We start from the raw sequence: 12,583 nt of genomic DNA, 5'->3' as shown, positions 1-12,583 counted from the left end.
TCGGCAGAGAAAACGGGCAGAGCATCGAAGTGCAGCTTCAGGAGCCGAGATCTTGGTACTTGTTCATGTGACTAATTATGATGAACCATGGTTCACTCTGGCGACCACAGCTCATTTCCTGTTTCCTGGAGGTGCCGCTGCTCATGGACGGTCAATAAAAATGCACTTGCAGCTGGCATACAAAGCATTAGAGTAAATATTTATCTACACTCCATTATGTGAATGTATGACGTGGGAAGGAAAGTGTGTGTTTCTGTAAACTGATCTCCTGTTGTGGCTCAGTTCCCCAGTCAGCCCTGGAATCCCGTGGCAGTGGTTGAACGCAGCAGCTGCCAGCACCCCACCCCCCATCACACACCCTAACCAATCCCTAACCACCCCACCTTCACACACCCCGGCCAATCTCCATCCACCCCGGACAAGAAAGGACAGATGGCAGGAGACACGCCCCAAGGGATGGGTATTGTTCGGTCCACACGGCCCCCTCCCCGTCCCGCTTCTGACATTTGTCAGCCAGGAATGTCCATGTAAAGCTACCCCCTGCCCTCCAGGAGCAAGTCATCTACTGACACAGTGTCCATTAAAAAGTGCTCAGTGCCAGGGGGAGGGGAGGAAGAGATGGAGGGCATTCTTACCAGAGAGTGGAGGGAGTTCTCGTAGTTCGGGGAGGAAGGTGCTTGTCCAGCCGCGCGGGGCCACTGAGTTGTACCTGTGGATGGAGGCAGAGGAGCTTTTTAGTCACATGACACATAACAACAAGCAGGTGAAAAATGATCGTCTGAAATGAACGAGCAATGAACCACAGTTTTTCATGCAACGCACATGGGCTTTACCAATAGAGTCTGATTCATGAACAAATGACTCATGATTTGATTATTTTAATGAATTCACAGGTTATCAGTTGAGGAGCACTTTTGCTGTAACAAATGCATGTTTTAGCATTTTGTCCATTTAGCATGTAGTGCACATGGTACAACGTACTGATGCACATTCACAATAGACTAAAACTCATTTCCTATCCTGGCTGATTCAAGCTATTCTCAATGTGAGCTGTTTTCCTCTAGGTCTCCAGACACATCATTTCCTATGACTGGGTCATATCCTGCAATGTGAGAAGGGTTTGAGGACGACCCTTACACGCATACATACACAAACCAGTGCTGAGGGACATCTCCTACTTCCTCTTATTAATGAAGTCATGACTAAAAAAGCTTGGGAGAACAATGCAGGACCCCGATAAAGGCGATGACTTGGACCCTGAGTGTCTTCCCTTGACTCTAATACTGCATGAGCTCAACAGAGGAGCTCGATATTCTAGACGTAACAGGATGAGACTGTGACACTCTCTTAGATCTCAACTCGCACAAACAAACTACCGGACGGTGAGCAGAGATGTGACCAATCTCATGTCAGATGGTGTCAGGGAAAAGAAAAAGCACTGCTTTGCCACATTACTCAAGTAGCAGCAAAAGATTTCATTTGGCTGGGCCACATTCTCAGCCCCAGACTCAATGTTTCACTTTTTTTCTTTCAAAATTCACTCCATCACTGGAAGAATTCAGTGAATGTGTTTTTGTTCTGTGGAAGTGTGTGTGAGGCTGGAAAGGACTATAATGAGGATGTAAATGACTCTGGTCTGGTCTCGGTCTAAATGTGCTGATTTTGACTGGCCATAAATCAACACCGTTTCAAAAGAATGCACATCTGCTAATCACAAATCAAAACTCTGGTAGTGGGGGTCGCCTTCACTCCCAAGTCTACTTCACTCCAACTGGCAAACAATGCACTGCAAAAAGTCTTGCGTGAAGGCTATGGTGTACAATAAAACAGGTCAAGTACTCTTAATGAAGCATGACCCAAAGGAAGCCTTTTGGCTTATTTACATTAATCAGTTCAGGAAGGAGATCAGCGGTCTCCGTCCTTCAGTCTGACTCCACCAGGAACAGACCCACCATTGACCCTAGATGTTTTGTTGACATCATCAGAGATTTCCTATTTTTCCGGTTGTTATACTGTAAGTGTTGCAATGGACCAGGTGTGGTCACATACGCCTGGCTCTGCCTGCGTTACGAAAATCTTCGAAAGTCAGTGAATGCAAAGATAATTTCACCTATTGTGTTACTGGAAGTTGTTTAGGTAAAGAATTTCCAACCATTCGTCCTCCCTAAAGCAGCTCTAATTTGAAGGAATTCGCTTAAAACTCTCAGAAGTAGACTTTCATTTAGGGCCTATTAAAAATGACTTTGTGGCTATGTGAAGAAATTGCAGCGTTTAATAAGGCTTCCTCACCGGTGGCCAGCTTGACAAATGAGCGTGGGCCTGTGCGGCACTCCACACGTGGTGCTGGGGTCTAATTGGCTGGTGTGGGCAGAAGAGACCCGGCTATGAGCGGGTCCAATGGCTGAGTTTAAGTTTAATCCGGAGAAACAGATGGATGTGCTTTGGCTTAATCATAACATCATGAAACAATGTGCACCAACGTCTAAGAACAGCCTAATCAAAAAACTTAAATCAAAAAATAAATAAAAGGCCGCAGATATCAAAGGGGACTGCTTGCTTGTGAGTGTAAATCAACTTAATGATGTGATAAAACTGCAGGCAGAGAGAATGACAATAAGTGTGCCAAATGTGACTAAATACTACCAAAATGCCTATATTTTGGCCAGGCCAATTAATCAGTAAATATCTGAGGCCAGTTGCATAACCTTAGCCACTATGTTAAAGGAGAAGTTCACTTTTAAAATGAAAATTCTGTCATCATATACTCACCCACATGTTGTTTCAAAGCTGTATGAATTTCTTTCTTCTGCTGAACAGAAAGGAAGATATTTAGAAGAATATCAGTAACCAGACAGTTTTTGGGTCCCAATGACTTCCATAGTATATTTTTTTCCTACTATGGAAGTCATTGGGACCCAAAAACTGTCTGGTTACTGATATTCTTCTAAATATCTTCCTTTCTGTTCAGCAGAAGAAAGAAATTCATACAGCTTTGAAACAACATGAGGGTGAGTATATGATGACAGAATTTTCATTTTAAAAGTGAACTTCTCCTTTAAGAATATGTCTTAAGAACTAGTTTGACCAACTAGCAGTCAGTTGACCAATAAGCCATTTATGCAACTGGTCACTGGTGAATGTTTTATATATAAAAAAAAAATTTAAAACAAATTTCATAGATTTATAATACTGAGTAAAATAAATTTTACATTTCCATTTTAATTATTTTATAAATACACTACAAATCACCACAAAATTTGGGGTTGGATTTTTTTTTTTTTTAAGTGAATTCTTTTATTCAGCATAAATACATTACATTTATAAAAAGTGACACTAAAGACTTAAATTGTTACAAAAAAAATCTTTCAAATAAATGCGTTCTTTTGAACTTACTTTTCAACAAAGATTTCAGAAAACATCTATCGGTTTCTACAAAAAAATATTAGGCAGCAAAACTGTTTTCAAAACTGCTAAGAAATGTTACTTTCTCAGCATATTGGAATGATTTCTGAAGGATCATGGTGTGACACTGAAGACTGGAGTGATGATGCTGAAAATTCAGCTTTGCCATCACAAGAATAAATTATATTTTAAAATATATTAACATAGAAAACAGCTATTTTAAATTGTAATAATATTTAACAGTATTACAGTTTTTACTGTATGTTTGATCAAATAAATGCAGCCTTGGTGAGCATAAGAAACATCTTTCAAAAGCATTAAAAAAATCTTACCAACCCTAAGCATTTGAATAGTAGTGTAAAAAAAACACAAAGCACATTATTTACTTATATAAATAGACTACATGTATATTATAATTGTTTTTTGGCAAAATATTAAGCAATTCTTTAAATAATAAAGCATAAGATAAGGTGTGCTAGGGTAAGAGGAAGTGACATTGTAAGGTACAGGCTGCTAAGTGGAGATGAAGGCTGTCTCTGAGCTGAGTCATCCTCTCTCTCCCTTCCTCTCAGTCAGTCATGCTAATAAATGAGGATCTCTGCAGGCCGGTCTGTCATGGGCAACAGCTGTGTGAGGAACAGGGCAACAGCTGAAGCTAAGGAGCGGGACAGACACCGACACAGCTGTGACCACTATATCAATGAACACACACAACTGCCCACTCACTGAAACAACCGGCGGCGAAACTGCCATTTGTAGCAACTAGTATCTCCGTCTGTCTCTCTGAGCTTAAACATTTTTTTTTTTCATGTAAAATGACTGTGCATCAGTCTTGTAAGACGCAGATAAAATCTTCACAGTAGTTGGTTATCTATCCACCCCTAACCAGGGCATAACTCCCCCGACACAATCTTTAATCTCTGCAGCTGAGGGACGGTGTGTTTATACTCATTTACGTGAAGAGAACGGAGCTCGCCGTGTGTGTAGCTACACCGCGCCAGTGAAGAACAGACCACTATGATTGTTCATTAGACAAGGACTTATTCCAGAATCTCAGATCAATGTTTTTTTAACAGATCATGTTTACATATGCAGTGTTTACAAGACTACACTATTATGATTGTCCATAAATTAAATCGAAATGACGGCCTTCTTGCCTATTCTAAATGATAAACCAAACAACATGTTAAGAATGTGAATTGTGTTGAGGGTCTGTCTTGTGCGAAATGAGTTTCAGCCTGTGCAGTGGCCCCAAAAAGAATATGACTTTTTAATGGATGTTTTACATAAACCAACAATTAAAAAGAGCAGACAGAATACAAGAATGTGTCCTGTGTGAACAGCCCATTAGTATAATTCAGACTGACTGACAAACTCGACTTGTAAAATGTATTGCTGTGTAGACTGTAGGTCAGTGATAAGATCATGTCCGATGATATGGAAATAAAACACAATATATTAAATAAAACAATACTTTTATAATGTACACTACCAGTCGATAAGATTTTTAAATGTTTTTGAGGCTGCATTTATGCGATCAAACATACAGTAAAAACAGTAATACTGTGAAATATTATAACTATTTAAAATAACTGTTTTCTATTTTAATATATTTTAAAATGTACTTTATTGATAACTGTCACGTTTGAAAAATGTTATGCATCCTTTCTGATTAAAAGTATACATTCCTTACTTAAAAATCTTACTGACCCCAAACTTTCAATAATTCAATAATTTAGTCATCTGCCACAATAATGTATTTGCATTATCCTCACTGGACGGCTTCTCTAAGATTTGACTAATCTGCATACCATGTAATTAAATCTATTCCTGTAAAGATGAATAGATTCACAGCCCTATTAAAATATATGAATGCATTAGATGGGGGAAAGAAATAGTAAAACAAATAAGCATTTACTTTTGAAAATGTAGCAAAAGGACACTGACTAGCACAAACAAAATATTGTTATTAAAACGTTATTGTTGGTCAAATTATAATTACTGGTCAAATTTAATGGAAAATGTCCATTATTGCTTTAGGACTGAATAAATGACAAGGAATTATAAAAGTGATTTCAGATATTTTGTTATACGATCCACACATTCATACATTTTGAGGGTCACTGCGTGACGGCCCAGTGAGGGTGTGGTATATGGAGTGGATGTGTGTGTGTGGGGTCAGAGAGGCAGACTGGTGCTCTACCTGCCCTTCCTGTGGGGCCGCTGGCCGTCACCACTGTACCTGCTGTGGCAGCGCCCGCCTGAGCCGTCAGAGGAGAGGGAGAGCCCACTGGAGTGGAGGGGTTTGAGGGGAAGCTACTGCTGGTGTGGTCAGGAGAATAAATCTGCAAACAAGAGCGAGAGAAAGAAAGAGATCAGTCTGTGAGGTAGCACACTCAACCTTTTAAACATGCAACCTGTCGTTTCCCTCTGCGGCTTTACGGCTGCGGTTAGCATCCCTCAGTCTGTGCTCAGCCAAAATGGGCTCATCAATTCTGCTGATTTTACAAGCAGAGCAGCAGTAAAAAAAAAAAAAAATGCTCACAGAATACATATGGGCTTTTAACAGCCTATGCCTCCCTTTACAATGTCTGCAGAAAAAAACAACCCCTCCTGCACTCTAAATGCTGTGTGACACCTGCAGTCCAGCCTGCGTTCTCTGGCTTTCTGACACATCTGTGGTTGTTATTAAGTCAAAGCCTGGGCCCGCGCCACACACCCGCTGCATGTCGCACATCAAAAGTGAAACCACATGAGCACACAAGATCAGAAACCCTGCAAGAGAGTGGGAAAAATGGCTAAACAAACAACGGTGGTAATAATTCACGTTAGAGGTAGACAAAATGTCCAAACTCTTACAGCCCGGTGACAGTATATCACAATTGGTTTATATTAAATGTTTTATATATTACATAACCATGTAGTAATGTTTTATTTAATATTTTTTTGCTCTATTTATACCTGACATAAACCAAAACAGTGAGAGTATATATCACAATTGTTTTATATCAAATGTTTTATCATAACATAACCACGTAGTAACGTCTGTTTTATTATTTAATTTAATTTAATATTTTACTGATATATAACTGGGTTGCAGACGTATACCAAAAGATAAAATTATTCAGAAATTAGCCTTTAAAAAATGCTTCACATTATGTCACACCTGCGTTAACAGATTCAAAGCAGTTGCATTAACACAAATCATGACTGGACGAACAACATTAGAAGCCGTTGTAAAATCTGATATATAAAACATTGGTTAACACATTTCTATGAGAATACACTATCATACAGCAAGGCCCTAATTCAGATCACCCTCAAATTCTGCTTACATGGCGCCCGTAACGTCACTTCTAATACATAATAGGGAGGAGATGGAATAGAGAAAAGCAGCTGGATGATGCAGAGAAAGAGAGAGAAAAGACATGGTCATTAATCTCTCTTTTTGGAGCTCATTAGAGTGAATGAGTCTGGCCCGTGGCTGTGTGGAAAAGGGCGTCTCAGGCTCATCTTCAGTTATGGATGAGAGGTAATAAAGCCGCTCCCTGCCTGCCCAATAAACAGCGGCTGAGACGGGCACAGTCCTGCCCACATCACAATAAACTAACCGATGCCTTCGCCTCATTGTGCAACACTGCCGGTAGTCCCCCCCCCCCCCCCCCACCTCCCACCTGACTGATGTTGTTTGAGCGAGCATCCTATCTTTTTCAGATATTTTTGTCTGAAAAGGGATTTTTTGGTTAAGCCAAATGTCAAATGAAAGTAAACATTCAAGCCATGTTCTGCATTCTGCTAAAATGGTTTTCGGTCCCATAATGGAAACCACTATGAAATATTCAGGTTTTGATCCCAATTATCTGGAAGGATTTGAGAAAAACAGCTATAAAGTTGTGGGCCATCACTTGCTGGGGATCATGAAGTCCATTTGACTTAAAAACACATCAAAATGCGGATACTATCATTATTAATCTTCTTATTAAATCCTGAATGCCACACTTTTGTGTTTCAATCAACTCTGCAAATCCTGCCTGGGGCTTTAGTACATTCATCTCTCAGAGTAGACAGAGAGAGAGAAAGAGACAGAGGGGGCAAGTGATTATAGAGTGAGAGTGATATACAGAGAGATACAAAGAAAGAAATACTCTGTGATATTAACAGATATTGAAGATTCAAATGTGTGTAATATACAATGCTTTTATATAGCATTTTTATTATTCAGTGCACATTTATTCTTCACAAATGAAATGATCAGCATAATAATTTTAGTGAAAAGTTGACTAGGAAATGAACATGAATTTCATAATGTCTTTGTATTTGATTTGTCTATCTTCCACTTGAGCAGCGAAAACTCCACAAGTTAATTTAAAACCTGATGCTCATGTTCTGCGTCTGCAAAAAGAGTCACATGATCAGTGTCAAAAATGTACTTATTGTACTTAATGTGCTTTGTTTAAGCTGTCAAAATCCTAAACCTTTTTTTCCCCCATGTTATCTTTAGACTTTTGGATCAAACTGTATGTTTCATGAGAGTTGTATCTAGATGATTCTTAACTGTTAACCAGTAAAACACAGAATCTGATCCATCATAATCGTGCCAGGCAAGCGTCCGTCCCCTCCGCCCTCGTGCTTCAAGACCTCTTACGGTTGCTGACCTAATGAGTGAAAGCGAGCCATTTGGAGTGTCCTGGCTGACTGCTGTATCTCTAGTGTAACACCACTCATTTTACAAACAACAAACGGATCTCCGCCCCCTCATCAGTCACGCTGCTCTCCGCCAGCGGGGGCCCAATGAGCACAAACCATCCAAAAGGAACCTAAACAAAAGTGGCACAATGGACGGCCTGCAGAGCTGAGCCGCAGCAGTTAGGTCGTTTCCCCCTCCCCTCGTCCCTCCACCCCAGCCCGACCGTGTCCGTTTCACCGCAGCTTTATCATGCTAATAGAATTGAGTCTGCAAATACAAAAAGACTTAATTTGTGATTATCTTTCAGCCGCACTGTCTTGTGTTTGTTTGTGTGCCAGAGTGTGCTCTCGTAGCCTCACCCACAGTATCTTATTACATTTTTTCTTCTTTTCTTTCTTTTACCCAATCAAAGAGCAGCGATTTTAGGCATCTAATTCCGCAGACGATGAGGGCGCTATAACCGTTCCAACATTAAAAGGTTATAAAAAGCTTGTCCTTGTCCTCAGCCGAGAGGTGAGTCTACGGCTCCCGTCCAAAACAGTGCTGAATCAGTCCAGATGTGTTCCTACTTTAAAAAAAAAGTCTTGTTGTGACTTACTGTAGGATAAGCAAGTCTGCAGGATTTTTTTAGGAGCTAAATAAGTCTTTAAGTTAAGCTCGGCAAGTTTTAGAGGTTATTGTAAGCTCCAGTTTCAGGGACACATTAGGAACTCGCACGAACGCCAGCACTCATTATCCAAACCAATGAATAATCCACAGGCTTTTATGTACAGCTCCTTTTCTTGTATACTGTGAGATTAAGAGCACAATTATCCGGGCTTAGGTCCAGAAACATCCACAAACAGATCCTCTGACCTTATTCAATCTCTTAACCTTCTGCACTGCTACTAATACCCAGCCTAAGAGCACAAGTCCTGTCCTTTAAAGAATTAACTGCACCATTATGTCGGGTAATCTCGCCCACGTCGACAACACGAAGATCCCGAAAGCAAGTTGGACAACATGGGGTATGTTTACGATGCCTGAAACCGTACACCACTCAGTAGTTAAAATAATAACGCAATGTCTTTAATCCATTCCTCGGCCTGTGAAAGACGGAGGGATGTATGTGGAGGGAAGAAAATCCCTGTTCTCTGAAATGGTTAATGCATGGATTAATCGGTCTGGTTGAATGGAGAAGGATCTCACCGAAGCCAGGGCTTTTCCCAGCGCGTCTCCGGTCTGAGAGCTTCCAGTGGCATTCCCTCGGTTGGCAGCAGCTACAAAGACCACACAGAGATACGGCATTCACATCAGAACAGAGCTGACAGAGACATTAGTGTCATGCATTCTTTATAGGCGAGTAGCAGCTGGTGCTAGGTGTGTGACCTGATCGATCTAAAAAAGTGATGATTATAAACAACAACTTTTCAACAATCTTTGGGGATATATCAAAAATATTTGGGTGAAGAAAATTACTGATGTATATATTTTGTATATGGCAAAACAAAATAAAAAGTTTAAATTAATAATATATATATATATACACATACACACACACATACACAAGGATGCTTTTTTTTTTTTTGCAAAAGCAGAAATATTGTGACATATCACTACAGTTTAAAAAAACTATTTAAAATGTTAATTATTCCTGTGAAATATTTCCTAAGAATGATAAATCAAGAGTAAAACTATAATTGTGATGTGTGCAGGACAACGTACCCATGACTCCCTCTGCGGTGTTGACAGGTGGGGTGTGGGACGCGGTGACGAAGGGTGAGCTGCTGGCACTGCTGCGGTGGAAGCTGGACATGGGTGGCAGGCTTGCGTTGATGTCTGTGGGAGACACCGAGTGTGGCGGGTAGTTCTGTGACAGAGAGAGAACAAGGGAACTTCAGAGGAAGAGCAACTTTTTTAGCTTTATGAACACGGTTATACTACATAAAAGGTTTGCATTTGATCTGAACCCATAAAGCGTTCTCACCAGGCGGTCGTGTGAGTGCAGGTTGCTGTAGTTTCCAGACTGTGGCATGTGAGATGAAGATCCTCCCAGCATTCCCCCATAGCCTGGCTGGCTGATCCCATTGGACGAGTTCCAAGGGTCAGGGGAATTGTGGGTCCCATCTGATTATGCAACAAACGATAAAATTTGAACATTGAAGCATTGGGAATATCTTCGTTTTCTAGTTTTAATATGAGTTACTTTGTAACTTCTTGCCGAGGAAGGTTTAAACTGTGAGCGAGACCGAGGTGACAGTAATGTAATAAATAATGCTGATAAACAAGGACAAACACAACACACAGTTTGATATGTGAGCCGAAGCCTGACCCCCACACTCCTTATTTTGGATAGAGGATGTCAAACAGACCGGCCTCTCTTTAAGTCTGCTTTTACACTTGAATCTGAGCCAAGCGCTGAGCGCAGCTGAGATAACATTCAGCCAGCCGCTGCTCACTTGCTTCCGCCTCAATTTTTAAAGGAGAAATTCCTCACAGTCCAAAACACACGGCTGGAAATGGCCACATCATTTTTATCTGTCCTGATTGGCAAAGCTGGAATACGCATGGTCGGTTTACTATTTAAGTCTGTGAAGTCGGTAGCATGATAGGCAGCGACTGAAATGTAAAGAGAAGGCTTCCCAATTGTGAAAAAAAAAAAAATCACAATGGTTTAATGTGTGGGTTAGAGGAAGGTGTTTGAAAATATTGATAAAACGAAAGTAGACTGGAAGAAGATTTGGCTTTAGAATTACTAAACGTGCGAGAATTACATATACATGCGAGACCTGTTAATGAACTCAGTCCATATTACAACTTTGGATGACTAGTTTACTAGTTTCTAGGATGCATAGGATGTTCTAGTTTCTGTGACATCCTAGAAACTAGTCAATGTTTATTTAATTTTTTTAATAAGATTTATTCGGCCTTTGGCAAGTATACTCTTTGCAAGTACATGAACGCAAATGCATCTAGCTACGAAAGCTCAATTTCATGCGTTATGAAATATGTCAGACCACAATGTAAAGCTTTAGAGAGAATATCATTTCGTATTCTCTTTCAGTTGTCCTGCACCTGAAATATGCCTATTTCCCTACTATACAGTAGGTGAAAACCAATACATAAAAAGAGCAGTATGTCTGAATTCACAGTATTCATAAAACAGTAGGCAAAAAATACCAAAATCATGTACTATTTCCACTGAGATTCTGAAGTGCGCATGTAATGAACACTTTACGATCCCAGTAAAGTGACGCAAATGACGCTGTAGGTCACATGACAAAGCCAACATGGCAGATGTAGTACGTTCGATTTTCATTCATACTATATAGAACATAATTGTATGTTTGTTCCTCATCAAATGTAATATCTATTTAGACACAGTATGCAATTGTAGACACGCTGTTCAATTAAATTATGATAAAACAGTTTGTTAACAAGTTAGTTAAAATCAATATATGTATAGCTGATTGATAACGCAGCAAACACACATTTGAGGGTATCTCTATTGCCCACTTGGGGTTAATTACCGCCACAGTAATGCAAGAATGCATGCGATATACAACAAAACTGTGTGTTTGCAATGCTTTGGCCAAGCATTCATGTATGTACTTGCATATTTGTATAAAGTATGTTTCTGGCCTTAAAAACAGTAAAAAAAAAAAAAAAAGACTTCCTTAACAAAATCAAAACAAAGTAAATGATAAATGATAAAAAAAATGATTGTGACTGACCGAAGAAAGTGCTTGCAAACATACTGCCGGGGGGTTTGGGGGACGGGTAGGATGGAGAGTCTCTGTTGAAGTCTTCTGAGCTGGGAGATGGTGCATACACCTGCAAAAAGAAAAACAAAATCAGGCATCATGACCAAGAACAAGTGCTTACAGACAGGTGTGAGGGAACGTAGGCTGCTGTTTTCATATCTGCTATAAACAGAGCGACTACCGTACAGACAAGCTCATGTCACGAAGCGTATCCTCATATCCTCGGCCTAATTCACACATACCACGAAACCTGACTGCATAATACAACACAGACAATGCGATGCAACGCAACGCATATGGCCAATTTACAAATTCTTTGTAGTAACAGATGGCTAATTTAGAAGTCTTCTAAAAAAAGGGAGGATTATCTGCTGTGTAGTGCGCGCTTCAGCGCTTAATTGTAATATAATGACGACGACATGCACGCCCGCCGAACAAAAGCATCAAAACAAATGAATTAATATGCAAGGGCGTTAGGGTGCATATGTGTTTGTGTTTACACAAGTGTATTTTAGGAGCTTTGGGGTTGGACAGGGTCGGGCCAGCGGGGCAGTGGTTACAGCTGCAGAAGTGCCCATTCCAGCAGAGGAGGATCAAAGACATGAGGCTACAGCCCAGTAATGTGGCTCTCCCAGTTCATCTGCACCAGATGGGACAAAACCTCTCAGAGGGAGAGAGAAAACACTAGCATGTATGACATGGAAAAGAACGCTAGGTAAACATGTTGAAGAGAGTCTCGCTCATTGTCAGT

At 40.3% G+C, this 12,583-nt stretch overlaps 1 protein-coding gene across 7 annotated transcripts in view; it reads right to left on the bottom strand.

Moving 5' to 3' along the window:
- Positions 1 to 12,583, bottom strand: part of tcf12 (transcription factor 12) — a 116,906-nt gene that overhangs the window by 8,907 nt on the left and 95,416 nt on the right. For 4 of the 7 annotated variants that reach the window (XM_079867230.1, XM_079867232.1, XM_079867235.1 and 1 more), the window contains 6 exons: positions 11,803 to 11,902; positions 10,056 to 10,195; positions 9,794 to 9,938; positions 9,278 to 9,348; positions 5,606 to 5,747; positions 636 to 709 (listed from right to left, as the gene is read on the bottom strand). In XM_079867230.1, the coding sequence (XP_079723356.1) occupies positions 636 to 709; positions 5,606 to 5,747; positions 9,278 to 9,348; positions 9,794 to 9,938; positions 10,056 to 10,195; positions 11,803 to 11,902 (672 nt within the window). The remainder of the gene's footprint in view (positions 1 to 635; positions 710 to 5,605; positions 5,748 to 9,277; positions 9,349 to 9,793; positions 9,939 to 10,055; positions 10,196 to 11,802; positions 11,903 to 12,583) is intronic. The other 3 variants (XM_079867231.1, XM_079867233.1, XM_079867236.1) reach the window with 1 other exon arrangement.

This window comes from Squalius cephalus (genome assembly GCF_949319135.1).
Source record: "Squalius cephalus genome assembly, chromosome: 3".
Taxonomy (NCBI): domain Eukaryota; kingdom Metazoa; phylum Chordata; class Actinopteri; order Cypriniformes; family Leuciscidae; genus Squalius; species Squalius cephalus.
Note: the sequence above shows the minus strand (reverse complement) of the source record. Positions and strands in the feature narration are given on the sequence as shown.